A 19,801-nucleotide genomic window follows, 5' to 3' on the forward strand; every position below is an offset into this window, starting at 1 on the left:
ATCAAAAATACGGATGCACTTTTTTAAATTAATTTGAACTTTAATCAGTGTTGGAAAGAATCTAGTAATTCTGTGTGCCTGTGTGGGTAGCACGTATGACATGTTGGTGATATGCTCTGAAAGGGCTAACAGAGGAACTCTCCTGTTTTAAGGTGGAATTTCTCAATATAAGCTAAATAAGTTGAGATCAGAATTAGGCTTTATAAACCCTAAAAACTTTAAAAAACAAAACACCAAAAAAAACCCCAAACAACAAAAAGAACAGAAACAAACTCGAGAACTTATTTTTATAATAGAAAAAAATTTTCTGAGATGCCCAGTATGTACAAATACATATTGTATTTGTACAATACGTACGATATGTACAAAATAACATTGTATTATCTTTTTCCAAATAAAATTTTCATATAATTTGCATCTTTTGAGCAGAATGGGGAGACTAGGATGATTAAGAAGCCTTTAAAGAAGAAAAAGTAAAAAATTGGCAGATAATTTAAATTTAAATGTAGGGAATGGACAAATAACAGAATCTTAAGAGGATCTCTGTAACAGAGAAAAGCCTTGTAAATAGAGTAGCGTCTGCTTTACAGAGGAATGTACGAATTAGTGTTTATAATATGGTTATGTAAGGTTTTTTTAGTTAAGAAAAAAAATGCTTTTCCCCCACTGAAGTGGTTGTGTTTAGTGGTTGCTGAATTCAAGCCTGTTCACTGGCTGCAAAGGGTGTGAAATGATCTTTTGGACTCCTCAAGAGTAGGGCCATTGATAGCAGCATCTAGAATTGTCTCCTGTTCCTTGTAAAGGGTATTGAGGCAGGCAGAGCACCTCACTGGTACTTGAATACAGATAGGTAAAAAGCAATTTCAGTGCTGCTCAGTGAGAATTTTAAACAAATGACAGTGACAATTCTGTAATTAGGCATTTGGTTATTTTAATATGTTTTACACCAGTGCACGGTAAGGATGATAGTATCTAAGAAAGCGAAGAATGTTAAGTAATACTTACAGTCCCTGACTTAAGACCATGGGAGGACACACAAAGAGTTGTGTTTACTCAGATGTTTCTAATCACACTATGAAATATCAGACTTCTTGGCTTGAAATGTGCCATATTTATCCTCATCTCTTAATTTAACTTTATTCAGATAGTCCCAGTTATCAGTACAGTGTGGAAAAAGAGAGACGACTGATGTTCAGCATGCTTGTACCACATTTTAGGTGTGGACAATACTTGCATTAACAGTCAAAAAAACCTATTTTAGAAAGAAAATTTTTGATATGACCCTTACTTCCCTGTCTTCCAGAAAGCCTTTGGTCAACTCTTTTGTGCCTTCCTGTTTTTACCATGTTTGGTGCATACCGATACTGGTACAGTCAAAACCAGTAACTGCTGAGATCTTAATAGGATTGAGGTGAAACTCAGACACAGATGTGCAATCTTGCATTAATAAAACAGAGAAGGAGCCTAAGGAGAAGCAGTGAGACCAGACTGGAAATGTGCTTGGGTTCCATGTCGAAGTTCAGATACAACCCTCAAGATCTGACACCATTTCATGGCACAGGGTATTATATAAAGTGCTGCTGTTCATGCTGCTGTTGTAGCCCAGTGGCTGTCTTTGGCAGCACTGTGGAGATCTCGTTTGTTGTAGTCAGGTCCCGCTACTGCCTGTGACTGGAAGAAGAGTGTAAATGAGCAGTGTGAAGAGGGAGCTGTTCCTGGACTGTATGTGCAGGAAGCTGCAAATCCTAATCCGTGGGTGGGAGTGCACGAAGAAGGCAAAAGTCAGTTGTGAGGGCGGGAGAGCTAGACTTGTGTTCTGAGGCAGAAGTCAGGAACTTAAAGAGGAATAAACTGCTTCAACCCTGGGTTATTTTGGCTCGTTGCAGGGGAAGGGTTGCAAAGGGACTGAAGGCTGAGCTAGAGTTAAAAAACAGTGTAGAACCCCTAAGCCTTTTAAAGCTCGTCTCTTAAAAATACGAGAGTCATCCAGAGAGCAGGGGGTAGGGGGATGGAAGCTTTCTTTCTAATGTTGAGTACTGTGTCTTGGTAGAGGAGATGTTATTTTTTTATTTTCTTTTTTGCCCATCTCCTTCTTCCATTTTTCTCTTAATTATGACCTAATGTCAGAATTCAGCCTAGGAAAAAGGTTTTGTTCAGCTATTAACTTGGGCTACAGTGGAGACAGTGACACTCTGATTTATCATGTCGCTAGCAGAGACCACTTTTAAAATTAATTTCTCATGCAGTTTCTGATTCTGGTTTTCTTGAAATTTCTTGCAAAGTTGTATGTTTTTATGATTCCATAAACCTTTGGTGCACAAAACTCAGTGGATTACAAACATACTATGTGTAGCAATTTATACTTCTTTACAGACTTTATAAAAATTTCAGTAGCAAACTAGATTCAGGCTTTCAGAGATAAAGAAATGTACTAAAATTTTCATTAGCTACAGCTTCTAACTGCTAATTATCAATAATACTGATTTAATTAGAATACTTGCTGACAGTCTGTTTGAAACAAATGAAAATACTGCACTGGACAGGGTTTGTTAATGTTCTTAATTCTTCCTATACAGCCTCATCAAAACAGTAGAATTGTCTATTGTGGCATGTATATACCTTTTTGAAAATAGAAAATCTTTCTTCCAAAAATGCAAAGTTAATTGAGGCATTTGGTATTGTTGATTCAATAGAAACTTGACAACATTTCTTTGTTTCAGAAGACTTTATATTAGAAAGGGGAAGGTGATCCAGGAAAGGCTTCTTATTCCTTTCCCTATCACTGTGTGTTAGGGTTTTGTTGTTGTTTTTTAATGGCTGAATGCTAGGCCTTATCCTCTTTGACACGGCAATTCTGAGGCCAGCTCATAGAAATGTGCATTTTTAAAATCTTTGTTAGGCTTCAGTGGGTTTAAGGATAGCCCATATTTTAATATTTCAATAAAAAAAAAAAATCATTTCAGTTCTCCAGTGTGGTTGTGCTAGAGCGCTGCACACTGTGCTGTCCCGGTGGACACTGCTGCCATGATGTGAATACCTTCTTGCAGGGCAAAGGAGCAGATCTTCAATCTTCTTAAAATGCTTGAAAGCAGAGGATCATCTGTATTGAATTCTGGTGTTTCTTCTGTGGTTTGAGAACTTCTGTCATTTCCACGGTACTCCTGTCCCCAGCACAGAGCTATGTTATGAGGGATTTGACTGTGAACTCATGCAGGTTTTGGGGAATAAAATACCTTGTAAAAATGTGTGCAGATACTCTCCTTTCCTCTTACATATGGATCTCTAACCCAGCAGAGGGTGTCAAAGCCAGTGCTGAGGTGGTGGTACACAGCATCATTTTGCTGTGAGTAGAATAAGCTCCACTTTCATACTCTCAACCAAACTGTTCTGAAGAGCCTGCACCCTCAATGTAAAGGAAGGCCAGCAGGCAAATCTGCAGCTGATTAATTGCAGTCATCAAAGAAGCTATATTAAAACAGCTCTTATTTTATGTACAGAAACCTGAGATCTCTTGCAGTAGTCTGAAAGCTGAGGATAAATTATTGTGCTGTTACAATGCTACATTATAAAATAAGTAAAGATATTTATAGACTGATTTCTTCAGTCAGACTATTTGCATAATGTAGGCTAGGTCACAGAATTAACTTTGGATAGATGCAGTATTTTAGGTCCCATATCTGTGGTTGAAGACGAGCCTGTGACTTAAAAATCTCCTACACCTGTATTAAAATAAAATTACAGTTGTGGAGAATTTGTCGTGTCAGTAGTTGGTTACACTCACAGTTCCATAACTGCAGCTTATTTGTAACTTTGTTTATCTTGAGCATCAACCATTCACCTTGTTAAGCATTTGCATGTTGTGTTGAACTCTGTATTATAAAACTCCTGTGATCTCATGGACATTAAGTCATTTATAAACTGTATCTTTTCATTACTTAAATACATTAGACCTCTTAAAAAAATGAAATCTTGTTTTAGAATTCTTTGAAAATTAGAAGAGTTACTAAAGTGATTTTTAGCCCCCTTCCAGAACACTGATAGTTATGTATTCCGATGCATGGAATTATGTGTCAGTAATTATGGTGTTTTTAAAAACTAGTCTATTAAACACCTTCTGAATCAGCCATTACATTGTTTTGTTTAAGTAGTATTAACATTTTCCAGGCAGATTTTTCTTCCAGATTAAAAATGTTTGACAGTACTTAGGGCTAGTTACTGCATTTCATTCAACTCCTTGATGCATTGTTGATTTTCAAGTAAACACACTCTCCTCTTTAACTCAGCTGCAGTGTGAGTTATGTGTTTATGCAGGCAATAAGATGGACTGTTGATATCATAACTCCCTTCTTCATAATAGTTTCTTTGCATCTGATCCTTTGGATCCAGCTTCCTGCCCCCTAATAACCACCATTTCCATTATGTCCCTTGCCTCTCCAAAGAAAGCTTGCATAAAGAAACACTTTCTGTATCTACAGCATCTTTAAAGGGAGGGAGCTCCAGAGCAGCAGCAAATTCTGAGGAAGCAGTTTATCTGACCCAGGCCATTTTCAAGGGGATTACCGTTCAGACCTGCAGGTTATCTGAGATGTGCAAATGCAGTGAACAGAACGCTGAAGTTACAGATTTTGTTCTTAAAAACGTAGGCACCCTAATGTATTACAACTTTGTCTTGTATTATCCCACTTCTGTGTCTTTAGATGAGTAAAGTTGCATGTCTTTATAGTATTGTGATGCTGTATTTTACTTAACAGAAAAAATAATGATACAAGAAGGAAACATGATACATAATCACATCTGGTAGTAGCGTGCCAACGGTACAGTGCTATGTACCAAGATTACTCTCAATTTTTTTAAAGCATTGTTGCAATGCCTTCAGTAGTTCCTGAATGTCAGAGTAATGAATGTTTTGTGTCATGCTCCGTTAAAAACCGTTAACAAATAGTAATGATGTCTACATCTCCAGGTTGTTCTTGTGATTCAATGGCTAACGTAACTGTAATTTAAATTCCTTTTGCTTGTTGGTCATCGGGGGCTTCAGGTTGTATTGCAGTTAAGGTGTTACACTAGGCTAAACACTGTAAAGTGGTAGCATTTGTTCTTCCTTTTCACTATCATCAATCTTTCACAGTCGTATCAGACCCCTAATGTATCAGCAGGCTTCCCAGAGCTACTGGTTAAAATTACTTTTGCTTTAGACTATGAACCTTCAAACCTCCGTGCTTTCAGCTGCCCCCTGTGGATTCTGTGAAGCCTCTTTCTGGCACATTACTCACTGCCAGCTACTTGCCTGGTGTCTCAGAGCAGCAAAGGCAGTGCTGCTGTAACCAGCTAAGAGCCAGACTATTCAAACTTATTTTTTGTTGTTAGATGAATTCTGCCAACAAAGTATCAGAATATACTAAGTCAGTGTGTTAATTAATGGATGCAAAATACAGCTGAAAGCTTTCAGAGGTGTCCAAGCTCTTAAGTCCTTGGGGCAGGGGCGGAATTCCAAGGGGGAAGTACAACAGTAAGGACAATAAAAATATGAAATCTGTGTCATGCCAAATATTGTTTAATTACAGTTTCCAATTTTACGATAGCTGTCATTAAACACCGATTAAAGTACCGCTGTTGAAACATTAGAATAACAGAGTCGCTTCTGAATATTCTGGTAGCTATTTTGGTGTTGCAGTCCCCTCATCTGCGTGCCCGTTCTTTCACAGGGAAGAGACCACTCCTCAGCTGTGGGTGAATATGGACATTCCATGAGAGTAAATGGCTTTCACAGTACTCCATCATTTTGAGTTGCCTTCCCCAGCCTTTCTACATTTAAGCTCTTGATCTTTTGCAGTCTCAGTTCAGAGCTGCAGCGATTCCTCAGGCCAGTGCTAAGGCAGCCTCTGGGGAGGGGGGCTGCGACACCCTCTGCTTTCCCGGGACTGGAAGTCTCCCCTGAAATATTTAAGGTGCTAAATCCATTGTAGACTGCAGTGTGGGACCTTGCATATCTGTTAGAGAAGCACGTTCTCGGTTTATATTGGTTTGGAATACTGTTTTCCGTTTTGTTTGCCGAGAAGGAGATCAGCTGAAATCTGGGTTACCAGCAGCAGTGGCCTGACCTGGGATAAGGTGGTGCTGGGATTCCCAGTCCGAGCGGGGCCTATCAAGTAGGAATGTACTTCCCGGCCCTTAAAGTATGACATTGTTTGAGATGTCAGCCTTTCTGAAAGATAGGGCACATGGTTAAAGCAAAATGCTTAATTTTTAGAAATTATAAGTGTAAAATTATTTATCTGATTAATTAAAGCTATTAACCTGATTATTCAGATTTGGAATTACTTATGTATTCACTGTATCTCTGTTTCCAGTATTCATAGAGATGAATTCTGAATCGATGAGGCTAATGCAGAAGTGCAGGAGTGATACGAGATCTTTGTGTTAAATAAAATAGTGTAAGGTTCATACTCTAATTCTCGTAGTTTGCAGTGAGAGTGCTGATTTTAATCTTTGGCTGTGTTGCAAGATGTTTAGTTTCGAAATAAAGTCAACTTGTATTGAATTGACAGAATTTAGTTGCTTTTCATCATCAGGAGTCGTATGTGCTTAAAATATTCCACACAAGATTGAAGTAAAAATCTACATGGATCTGTGACTTTTTGCTGTTAGGCAGTCATTTTGGGGGATATAGGGAGAAAATTCAGAGACAATATAACAAAGTTGCCACTACCATTATTTTTTGTAACTTCTTTTTTTGTTGATTTGTCACTTTTTTTGTTGATATGAACCCATCACTCAGATCCTTTTTTTTTTTTTTTAATGGCTTTTTTACAAAGCTGAAACATCTCTCAGAATTTATCTCTTCCAAGTAACTTGTGGCACAGATGGGTAAGATCTGATTACAATCAAGGGGAGAGGTGTCCTGGAGTATCCAATGTAAATTTTCTCTGGGACAGTCCTAATAAATGCTGCTTTTCAAGAGCAGATGTCTCCAGAGCCTACAGCTCCGAGGCAGGATTAAGCTAGGACAGCCTCAGATTTGGGAGCGGAAAAGCCTTCGTGGAGTCTAGTCCTGCAGCAGATGGGCGAGTCGCTCGCAGAAACCTTGGCTTCTGCTGGGCTCGCAGGTTTTCCTGCCTTCCTCTCTGGGAAGCTGAAGATCCTGTATTTCAGGCTCAGTTTTAGGTTCAGATATTCAAACTAAATTGTCTTTATTAGTTTAAAAAGCATTTTTTTCATGTGTGTTCTTCCTTTTGAGAATATATAAATAACTCATTAAAAAAAAATATTTCAAGCCATGGAAGAGAATTTCTAGCTGCTGTTACTTCCAGCGACAGTGATAACAGTTTGGAAAGGAGTGGGGTTATCTGTGTATGTGTGCATGTAGTATGTTCCCTTGGTTTTCTTCAGAAGCAAATAATTACTTTTGAGCTTCTTTAAAAACAAAAATGGGAGGCATTCTACAACTGGATAATTTTGGTAATTAGATATCAGTAGTGAAAATGAAGCTGCATTGGATGAAATAGATATCTAATTAATGTGTATTTCTATCAAACCAAAGAGTACAAGTATGAATTGAAATCACATGTGTAGCAAAATGAGAAATATAAAAGATGAAAAATGTTTTTCAGCTAGGAAAACTGTACTTTTACTACTATATAACAACAGAAATTTTCATTCAAAAATACCTGTGTATTTATTGCAGTTGGTACACCTTATTATATGTCTCCAGAGAGAATACATGAAAATGGTTACAACTTCAAATCTGACATCTGGTCTCTAGGCTGTCTGCTGTATGAGGTAATATTGATATATACAGTGAACTTAATACATTGCCGGGCGAGCACAATAGTGTTAAGTACTGTTTTAGTATCTATTTTTGTTGTTTAGAAAAGTATGTGGCACTGGAAAAGCTACTTCTCAGCTATTATAGGTCTGTCTTTAATATTAGCAATGAGAACTCTTATGTAACTTCAGCATATGAAATAGTTTTATTTGTGTGTTACTTAAGACCTGCTTCTTACTGGGCTTACTACAAGGATTTTACAACAATTTGTTGAAGATTGGACATAACTGAAGGATTAATAAATGAATAATGGCAAGCACATGTAAAATTGTTCTAGGTGGCTTTTATGGCCTATGCTGATTATATTATTTTTTGTAGTGAATGCATTAAGAAATAGGAGAACTGACTTGAGTATGCAGCTAAGGCTTTCAAATATTTTAATACAAGTTTAATTTCTTTAAAATTATTTAAAGCCTAAGTAAAACAATTTAAAAAAAAAAAGGGTTACTGTGTAATTATTACTACTAGCTTGGACTAACTTTCAAGATAATGACTTTTGCTGCACAGACACATGCAATTTTTCTACTCTTCTCCTCCAATTGTTTAAACTATAATTATTGGTTAATTTCTGTATTAATATGGTCGAGATTCGTAGGTGACATAACTTTCAATAATACTGTATTCTGAGAAAATAAAGACATAGGGCAAATTGCAGTTGAGGTGAATGAAGGTATGAAGAACAGGTAGGCTTCTAAGGCAACTACATATTCAAAATTGTTTGCATATAATTTGTTGATCGAAAGACACTTTTGTGTTGAAGGATGCTGGAAAAAATTTCTTTCCATCAGCAATGGCAGTGAAGTCTTTCCAGTCATGTTCCAGATAAAAACTAATATACCCAATTCACTTTTCATTTACCTGCAAGCCACCTACCTCAGTGAGTCAGCAGAACTCGTTTAACACGTATTCAACAGCATCGGTACCTCCTGTTATTTTAGGATTTTGTAGAAAACATTGTCAGCCTGTTAAAGTTGTATGTTACTACTAGGTGTATTGTGTTCAGTAATATTAGTTTACTTTCTATCGCTAACATATTGCTTTAAATATTAAAAGGGCAAATAGCTATACTGCAATTCTTCAGAGTTTGCAGATCTATGTATAGCTGTTGCTTCTAAATCTTTGGGACAATTCACAGGAATGAAGTCCGAGACCTGATAGCAAGTATTTAGAAGTTTAAATCCTGAACTGAAACTTAATCCCATATTTGGATTCCACAGGACTGACCATGGCAACTGCTACCAATTTCAATGCTCTGCTGTACACACTTGTGCAAGCAGGAGCCTAAAGATAGTAGTATAAAGGTAGATGAGGGTTTTTCAGTATTCCTACTTCTTTTCCTCCCATTGGTTTTCTTGAGGATTTTTTTAAATCTGGAAAGGAGCAAATAAAACCCTTGATTAATTAATTATTATATAAAATAAACATGTTTTAAGGTTAATTTTTCTTCAATGTTATCTAAAATAAAATTGCTGGATAGAAATGCATAGTACTTTCCTAAAGAGATTTTTTTTTTGAACTTGCTGCTTTGGTTCTGGTACAGTGTATATTAAACACCTATGTGAATATTAAATTTTTCTTTGATAATTCAAAATAATTTCAAAATAGCTAAATATCTTAATTCTTTTGATTAAGTCAGCATCTTTAAATACCATTCATCTTTTTATTTATTTTGGAAGTTTTACCAGGATGGTATTTAAGTTGATACTGTGTTGTGTTTGGGTTTTTTTTTCCTTACTGTAAAAACGTAATTATTAGGATACTTACTGTTGATATATAGCTATAGTATATGGTAGTGTCTTTAACTATAGCTTTTTTTTTAGAGATGCATTTATCCAATTTAGTTCTACAACATACCAGATGGTTTTTCTTGTTTGTTTGTTTTTTTTGATCACTGAGAAGTAATTTTGAAACTTTAGGTATAGTAAAATCGAAATATATGCTTACCATTCTTCTTTTTTTTTTGTTGTTGTTTTTTTTAATTATTTGAAAGTGGTTACTTAAGGTTTTCCAAGACATGTGTGGACTAATGCATGGTGGTTTTATTATCTGTGCAGTTTTGTGCTGGGTGATACATTCTGTGATACATCTATTGCCTGCACTTTAGCGTGTTTTATTATATTGATTTCATGTTGTTATGTGCTCATATATGCTCTGGATTCTCTCCAGCTTAACTGGAGAAAAGCTGTGGCATGTTTATCACCTCTCAATAAATGCTTAATTGCTGCTAAAGTCTTTTCAGTTACGTTTTAATTTAAGTTTAGACTAATTTGCTATAATGTATGTTGTTTTTAAAAATTATTATTTCTAACCTATATCACAGTCTATTATTAAGTGCTAATTATGTGTCTGGTAATATTTTTAAAAGTCTATTTTAAAGTCTGATTTTTTTAGAGCCCCAGGTATTTCTGAAACCTCAAAAACACTACCACTGGAGTTTTAATTGATATGCAACAAAGTAGACTTTACTAATTAAAATCAAGATGCTGTGCTTTTGCTACATGGACCTTTACATGGAAAAGTAGGTTTTACACATTTCCTTTTATTGTTCAGCGTAGCAATTGCATCCTTACAGGGTTGTAGGTTGGTGGCTTACAGTTCAAAAAAAAAAAAAAAGAGAGCGAGCGAGCTGCCACCAGCCCCGAAGACAGACAGTGGGCTTTCGTCCCTCAGACACCCCCAGAATACTAATCAGGAAAGTCAGACCCTGGAGGTCAGGGAGCAAGTCAATCATTCTAGCGATCGTCTCAGTGTGGAGGATCAAATTAGCCTGAAAAATTCAGCTGCTGGGAGGAGAGGGCGAGCAGCTGTCAGGGGCAGCAGCGAGATGCACTAATGAACCAGATGAATAGTGCAAAAGCTTGAAAATAAAAACAGGACAGTTGACATTTTTCATCTGTCAAAGCAGGAGATGCATGAAAATATAGTATTCCTGTTTTAACTCCTTAGGGGACATTCAGAATTTTTTTAGCACTCTGCAGCATTCAAACAAAAGTACTTTTTAATGAACGCCTAGAGTACGAAAATGAGTATCCGTGCATTTATTTAGAATTTCTGCATGTGTGCGGATTCTGCAGTTGATTTTTCTTTTTTTTTTTTCCTTTCTTTTCTTTTTTGGTCTTTAGCTTGCATTTTTAACATTATTTTTAAGGTAAGAGACAATGTCATATAAATCCAAAAAATTAACATTATTTTGGTAATACAGTTACAGAATTTTTGGGAGGAGCATAAGGTGGAACTGTAGTATGGTATTTGTTTTGTGAGTTTTAAAATTATTTATTCTTACTTGAAGGTAATATGAAAAAGTACTGAACTATTTGAGAGAATTTTTATCAGGTAGAAAGTAAATGTAAGAGAATTTTGGTAATTTTCTTTGTACGTTTTCCCCCAGTTATACCGGTGCTTAGCCATGAAGGAGTTAAACTACTCTCTGTAAGACCACAAGACAGATGAGAGCCATTTTCAGCTTGTCCTGTCCCTGCTGAAGCTCACTGAGTAGCACAGCATGGACTAGCGTGTTTCACACACACTCTGCCTGTCTGGGGAATGTACACATTGTCCTTCCAAAATCAAACTTATTAGCACATGTAGAAAAGGGTGACTGACTTTGGGGCAGCACTGCACTCAAAGCAGCGTTCGTGCTGCTGCGGTTCAAAGACTTCGAAGGCTCTGAACAGAATGGAGAGATTTTAAATGAATTTTTAAATTTGTAATCCTGCTAACCATAGCATTTGTTTCCACCTTAAATGTCAAGTTGTAACATTGTCTGGAAATAAAGCATAGGTTTACTAATGCTGGTCTTAAGCTGACCATTTATTTAAGCGCTCTCCAACGGATACTCTTATTTTTGTATTACAATTGTAAAATATAGACGTAGGTGCCAGTTCTGCACTTCTGATGACTTTTTTGGGATATTTCTTTTTTAAAGTATTTTTGAATAACGTATTGAATTATGAAGTTTTGGGGTTTGGGTTTTTTTGGAAACATAGATGTTATGTTTACTTTTCTTGCTGAAAAAACCCCCCTATTTATCGAAGTCTATGGAAGGTTACAAAACCTACTGCTGTTATTCAGCATTTTCACTACATGGTATTGCTTCAGATCAGATAGTGTTTTCAAATAAATTATGATTTTTTTTTCCCAAAAGGTCTTCAGAGGAAAATTGCATTGTGGGGTTTTTTTCCTACACACACACAAAACACCCCCCCCCCCCCCTTGTGGCGCAAGGACCGTCCATGTGCACAGCGGTATCGGAAACTACTCAATTTTCTCATTCTCTATTAATAAAACTGTTATGGTTTTAATTTAAAGATTGCAATGTAAGGATTGTGACAGGTACGACTGTACAACATAGAATAAGTATACATATTACTGGTTACAGTAACAGTTTTGGAACTTACGTTTTTAGCACTGTGACACATTAAGCAGGGAATCGAAACTTGTTAAAAATCACTTTTGATTTGTTAGTATTATTTTATGACAAACCAGGGTCACTTAAAAACACAAAAGAAAACTGTACATTTTCTTTAAACAGATGGCTGCACTGCAGAGTCCCTTTTATGGTGATAAAATGAACTTGTACTCCCTGTGCAAGAAGATAGAACAGTGTGACTACCCACCTCTCCCTTCAGATCACTATTCGGAGGAAGTAAGTAATTTTCCTATTCATGGGCTAGATTCTCAGTTTAGGTAAACTGGCACACTTCCAGGGAAGTAAATGAACTTGTCTGACTTTATGGTATTGCAGATTATGGCCATAAGTGTTTGCTTGTTGAACTAGCTCAAATGTTCCTGTCAAAACAAGTCTCTGATATGATTTTAAATTTAGGGGGATTAATGATGGAAACCTCGTACTGTTAACTTCTTAATTTCACTGAGCTTCTTTACAAGTATGACAAAATGCTTTCACAGAATGCACAACGGTATGTTCTACATGCCAGAATGGGATTGAGTCTTACATCTATAGTATACTTTGCTAAAAGCACAGCTACACAAGTTTATGTTGCACAGTAAATTAGTGCACCAGCCTTGTTTCTCTAGGGGCTTGCATTAAAATAGATATAATGTAACTCACTAGTAAAAATGAATTGTTTGGTTCCCATTTGTCCGCATTATAAAACTGCGATGTGCCATTTGATACAACTGAACGGCAGCTCTTTTGCAAGAGTGGTTCTTGACAACACTAATAGTAAATTTCAGAGAAATATGGGTAGACGTAATGTAATTGAATTTGAGCAATATACTCATGCATATCGCAGTAGTGTTTGTTTTAAGCTGATAGGTAACGGTTCTTTACTGTCATTAATGCATTTAAGGGGGTGTACTTTCTTTTTTAAGCTCTAAAATGAAAAGAAACTAAATAAATACTTTTCTTAGTGCAAGTAAAAGAATGAAAAAAATATAAATGCTTGCTTGTTAGTGTTCTGAGATGCCAGTTTTGAAATACTTTCCCACTTTGAAAAGAACAGGGCAAACTGATAGAAGCTGTAAACCAAAGAACATGTATTAGTAACCAATTCTAATTGAATTCAGCCTACATGAATTAAAGATTACTTTGAAAACGCAAATAAACACGAGCACTGAAATACTTTTAATAAACATAAAGCATTGGGCAATTTCACTTCTAGAGTAGGGGTTGTAAATCTGAACCTTAAATTTTTTTACATTCAAAGACAGTGATTGAAGTATTAGTAAAAGATTACGGCCCAGTATTGTCTTCTATTTATAGTCACAATTTTCCCCCTTGGGGGGGAGGGGGGGAAGGACTTAAAAAGATAATTCAGTGACATTACAAAGGACGAAACAATGATCTATTGTGTAATTTATGCACTATACCTCTTTGTGGGTTTTCCAATTAGTCATTTTACCTGGGCCATTTTTAATTATCGTTTATTGTAGACTGTAAATATGGCAGTTCATATAACCAACTTCAGAACTGGAGGCCTGGAAATACAGTAGGGTGTGAACAATAATGCAAAATGATAGCAAGAATGTCAGGGGCCCTTCTTTGTTGTGTCATTCATGCTGTCTTCCTTTTTCCATGAAGCGCATGAATATTTCACATATCTGCATCCTCATCCTCTATTCTTCTTGACTAATTTTCAGACTGTCTGAATTTGCATTTCACATGGTAGCTGATTAGGAGATGCCGAGTGCAGCAGCGAAGCCTCAGCAGGCGGTTTCCATGGTGACCTTCAGCAGGATTTTAATGATGATACCACTAGTGGTTCGTTGAAGTTGGCCTGCCTGCAGGGCTACTTCACTGCGGCTAAGTGTGAGGTTGGATATGCGGATTCCCAGCCAAGGGGCAAATATCAAAGTCTGGCCCAGATAGAAGGTCTTAGAGTTTGGATGGGGAAAGGTATTCCACCTTCTACTTCCACCTGTGTAGTTTCTAGTGTTGAAAACCGATGCAAAGCACAATATGTTACATTTTCTTTATTTCAAAGCAGATGTGTACTTCTGCACCTTGGATAAACGAGTTATTTGCAAAATACACGAGTTGTTTTAAAACATAATGGTAGAATCAGAGATATGATAGGTATGAAGACAAGTATGAAAATGGTTACTTGAAATAATCAACTATGGAGACTGTAATGATAACATTTTTTAATATTCTGATATGAAGACTTGTGTCTTCCTTAATGTACATGGAAAAATAGATATTAGTTATTGCGCCAAAATAGACCTTTTGTTACTTGTTTGCAAAAACACTGTGCTGGCGTGAACTATGAAAAAAATAGAAACAAACAAGTGTTATCTGTCACGTTGGGTTACTGTCCTAAGTGTTTCACCTGTACTGGAAATTTAGATATCAAACCTTTAACCAAGTTGGAAGCACACTCAGTGTAACAGTAGAGATCAGGGATCACTGAACAGTAAAACCCACTTCATATTTTGTAACTTAAGAATTTTCTGACAGAAAAATTTCACTGAGTGGTGATCTCTGCATCCTCTGATACAGGAGTGCAAACACTTCCGTTACAAAAGCAAGACAAGTGCTTTCTAGAGAAACTTTTTTGTAAGTAAATTTTAATGAGTTTTAAGATGTGACACTTTTTCTAAATTTTGAACTCTTTATAAACTAACCTGTTAGTAATGTATGTCTCTGTCATCACAGAATAGTGTGACAGAACAATGCACCTTAAAATAGATGGACAGATGGGTAATGTTTTTAAAAACGTTTGATTAGAAATCCTGATAGTCTAAGCTGCATTTTCACAAATGCTTGCTTCAGCAGTAGAGTCATAAGCCAAGATTTTCAAATGTTTAACAACTTTGAATATCTCAATTTTTGAATGTTCCTTAAGAATGCCTGGTAATCAGAGCGAGTACTCGGCATTTACTGAAAGGTGTTCTGCATCAGGGAATTCAAAGCTGGGGCTCCCTTGCCAGCCCCAGTCAACACTCTTAAAGTCTTGTCAGCCAATATTAGTATCACGTTGCTTTCATGATAGATGAAGTTTTTCAGTCTTCCCTTTGACTGAGGTGCTATTTTTCTAAAGTCCATAGCCAACCTCCTACCCAGATGTGAAGGCTGAATGAGCCAGCAGTTCCATGATGGCAGTGTTAGTTGCCATTAGAAGGTCTTGAGAATAACACTGAGAAAGGGCTTCAAGAAGGTTTCCTATTCAGCGTAAGAACAGTTTTGTGGTGGTTTTTCTCATCCAAAATTTCCTGTATGAGAATTTCTCTTTTTCCACTGGCTAACAAAGTACTTACTTGCCTGTCATATTTCTGTCTTTCCCCCTCCTGACTTGCATGATAATTACTTATTTCATAGCTGAAAAACCTGCCAAAGTTAAAGAAAGTGTGTCCCACTGCTGCGATGTCAGGCTAAGCTCCAGGCTAAAGACAGTCATTGTGCTAAGTGTACAGAGGAGGTTAAGAACAATAAGCAGCCAAAGAAGTTTGCAGCTTGCGGATGTAACAGGAGGTTCCTCCAGCTCAGTCATAAGTCTGTTCTGCCTGTTGGCCACTCTGTGCCACATAATAAAAAATACTCTATCTCTAATGGTAGTCTGACTTTAGAATCCCAGTGCCTCTTCCCATGGTACTGTTGGGCTCTTCTGCTACATCGGAAATTTTATTAATACTAGAGGGGTTGACAAATGGATTTCAGGTTTATTGAAATGGATATTCCTGTAGGAGTTAAAGGAATAGTGCTATAGCCAAGTATTAACATCCAGCATGGTCCCAATTTCAGTCCTGAAAGATTGTCTTCCTGTGTAACTGTTTTCATCCTGTACAGCAAAATTAATTCACCTTCTCACAAAGATTTGTTCTTCAATAACAAGGCTCAGAAGAGCTCAAGGATTTTGAAACTACTCAGGAATCTGTACTATTGTTGTGCAGTGTCCCAAGCATAGTCAGCTCAGCGTTCCTGCCTTACAACTGAGATTCTAGACTCGGGAGGGGGAAGGAGATTTTGCAGTTACAGCAGTGACCAACATTTAAATGTAAAGACTCATAGCCAAAAGAGATCTATGACTCTGGTTTCTTTTATTACAGCAATAGTGAAGGTTTATCACTAATGGAGCTTACCACTGGCACTATGCTGGGAAGAGAATTTCTGAGTAAACAGATTCAGTGACTGTCCCTTACTATGAACATATTCTTGTAGATACTTTCTTGCATCCTAACAATAGTAGCTACATATGCATTTTTTTTAAAATAAAAAATAAGAAACTTCAAAAAAGCTACCAGTCAAGACACCATTGAGGGTGAATGGATTTTGCAAGTGTACTTACAGGGATTAATAGGACCTAAAGCCTTACCATGTACTTTTGACAAATGATGCTGTTCTGCTACAGTCTCTTCCTAAGCAGCGCATCTTCTTGGCCATTTTATTGAAACTTACTTTGAATTGTAATATACTGTAACAAATAAAAAAGGAACTCTGAAAGGTGGCTTCCTGTTTAATAACTTAATAAACAGTTTGAGTCTGAAATTGATTTTTAGGTGATAAAGTTCAGTTTAGAAAACAAAATCAGAGTTACCCACAGGCCAGGATTGAAAAGGTATGAAGTTGCCTACTGGAGGTAAACGAGGCTTCTCATGCTTTTCACAGGTAAATTTCGTGAAGAGCTTTTGCTGTTCTACCTACAGTAAAGTTATTGAGATACAACTGGTAAAAACAGGAGAAAGAATACTCTGTTTCCCCTCTGATGATAGGCTTATAGGTTTCAATCCTTCAAGGTCTTTTACTGGGACTTTATTTACTATATGCAGTTCTGCTGAACAGATGGAAGTCTTCACAGAGAAAGATAAATGTATACGTACAAGATTCGATGTCGTATTCTCCTGATAAATTACACTTGTATTCTCTTTACAAAATGTTTCCTTACTTGAGTCTCATTTAGTGCTTGGGGTTTTTGGATGTTCTTCAGTCTTTTCTGTTTTCCATGTAGGCTGTCTGAGGTGTTGCATAGCAAGCTGCTGTCTCTGCCTGTTGCTTACACTGTGTCCCACCTGCTGCTTCTACAGGAGATTTGTTTTGCTTTGCATATTTGTATTACATGTTGGCAATTATTATTTCTTACAGTAGTTCATGATTCCTGCATTCTATTCTCAGAATGATTGGGGGTTATTACAGGCTAATAGTTTTTCCTGTCAGTGGTATTGTATTTTATTTATTGGCTGCCAGAAGCGATATGATGGCTTTTGTAACTCCATTAGTCAGGCTATACTTAGCTTGTTTAAGATTCAAATAGCAAGTCTGTTACAGATTATTTTGATTTAATGTATTTCTTTTAAGTCCAGCAATCTAACCGATATCTTTGGAATTAATGATCTCATTTTTAAATATTGAGCCCTTCTTGCTAAAGGGGGATGTCTAGTGACAGAGTTTTTGTATTGTTAAATATGAAAAACCTGTACACCATATACAGTTTACAATGTTTCTGCAAGGGCTAAAGGACAGAGTTTTAAATAGTGGCGTGCAATGTTTCTTACTTAACTTCTGGACTTCCTATTCCCATGCATTTAAATTAATCTTCTGAAAAGTGAAAAGAGTATAATTACAATTTAAAATCCTTTTTTGGTCTTTTTAGAAAAAGCAGGAAGAAAACTCTCTGACAGCAGATTTCAATATGCAATCTATGTTACTTTAGAATAATCATGGTGTTGAGGCCGCTCTATGTTAGTTGCAATAATTACAGATTTTTTTTCAGTAGTCGTACCTAATAGTACCGGAAGGGAGACTGAACCAAATTTGACATATTGCCGTAGGAGGGTGCATAGCAAAGTGTTGGGGTTTTTGTTTGTTGGGTATTTTTTCTACCCCCTGCCCCAATACCATAAGGACATTCAGGAGGATTTGGCAAAGCTGCTAAAAAGCATAAAGGAAGAGCTTCAGAGTTGGTGAAGTTGCTCTTGCAAAGGATTATAAACATTTTAATAAGTCGTCATGATGCAGATGTATTCTACATTGCAGAATGCTTAGGAATTGCACACAACAATAACAATCAAAGTAGGTGCCCCATCAGAAGGTTATCCAGACTATGTGAAGTTCTGATGTTACCTGAGGCATATCAAGAGAGGAAGATAAACCTGCAACAGTTCTGCCTATCTGTGGAGGCAATGAGAAGTGTCTCAGGGGTGTGGAAGCTCTTTGGGGTTGCTTCTGCTGAATGTGTGCACTATAGAAGGCCGATAAAGTATAATGTTGTGGAAACATGGGGTTTTCTAGTCATAGCAATTTGTTTCTTTCCAGATGGAGGCTTCTGTGAACGTATTTGTTAATTATGTGCTTCTTCCTGTAACAAAAAAATGAGTGATCTAATGCTAAGAATAGATATTGGGGCACAGACTAAGGGTTGTTTATTCCAGTATTATGTCTCCAACAGTGGACAAGTGGAGTAGCGGGGCCAGCATAATGTGATGCTTCCCATAATGTGATACTTTCCCAGCTTCCAGTTTCATGTTCAGAGGTTTCCTCAGTCAAAGGTGGCGTCTTTATATTAAATACCCCTCAGTGGGTTTAATTTGTTCAGTTGCTTTCTGAATGCGCGTGTATTGGTGGCTTCTAGTAGCAGGAGGTTCTGCAGGTTAACTGTGTGTTACAAGGAGAATCACTGCCTTTTGTTTGTTGGAACCTGTCATGCAGCAATGCCGTTTATTGCTGGCTAACTCTGCTACTGGGAGAAAATGAGCAAGCAGTCCCAATTTACCTTCTCTGTGCGAGTTTCAGCCTTCTGCCGTTTGCAGGCACAGCCCTCCAAAAGCACAGGAATTTTCATTTGAATGATGTATAATGGGACTAAATGTCTAAAGCTGTATGTTGAAAGGTTTAGAACTTAAATCTGCTCATCGTTTTTTCTGGACAGCAATACAAAATGTGAAAATCCCGGGAATATGTTGCACGCAAGCTCGCATGAAACCGGGTGTGGTGTGTGTTGAGAGGGGGAGGGTTGAGCGTGTGCGTTTGTGCAGAATTACGATGTTTGGCTAATTTTTGCCATGCTCATTAGTTTGAATTTGATAATGCCCGAATACTACTTGATGGGATTGTTGGCTTTCTTACATGTTATTTTCCTTTCCTAGCTGCGACAGCTAGTTAATATGTGCATCAACCCGGATCCAGAGAAGCGACCAGACATAACCTATGTCTATGATGTAGCGAAACGTATGCATGCACACACTGCGAGCAGCTAAACAGACATCAAATCGTGAAGAAAAGAGCAGAAATAACGAAGTATTTTAAATAAATCATCCCACCTCTTTGTGCGTTACAGAAATGTAATTATTTGAAGCTTACTGTTGTGCTTTGAATTGTAAACCAATTTATATACAAGCTTTGTTCTTTTCTGTTTATTTCTATTTTTTGTATTTTTTACTAACTTGCAGTTTTACAACAGGTTTAAATAGGTAAAGCATAACTTTAAAAGATACTGAGAACCACCGTTTTCCATGTTAAGTGGGTTCAAGTATATTTTCTTTAATAACAAAATTGTATTCAGTTGGGCCTCAGTTTTAAAA

General features: G+C 36.9%; 1 protein-coding gene across 1 annotated transcript in view; it reads left to right on the plus strand.

Moving 5' to 3' along the window:
- Window positions 1–19,477, plus strand: part of NEK7 (NIMA related kinase 7) — a gene marked incomplete at its 3' end in the record, with an annotated part of 54,197 nt that extends 34,720 nt beyond the window's left edge. Inside the window, exons 7-9 of the mRNA XM_082002927.1 lie at window positions 7,685–7,779; window positions 12,357–12,470; window positions 19,367–19,477. Coding sequence (XP_081859053.1) covers window positions 7,685–7,779; window positions 12,357–12,470; window positions 19,367–19,477 — 320 coding nt within the window. The remainder of the gene's footprint in view (window positions 1–7,684; window positions 7,780–12,356; window positions 12,471–19,366) is intronic.
- Between the last annotated feature and the right edge of the window lie 324 nt (window positions 19,478–19,801).

Source organism: Phaethon aethereus, assembly GCF_964289735.1.
Source record: "Phaethon aethereus genome assembly, chromosome: 8".
NCBI lineage: Eukaryota > Metazoa > Chordata > Aves > Phaethontiformes > Phaethontidae > Phaethon > Phaethon aethereus.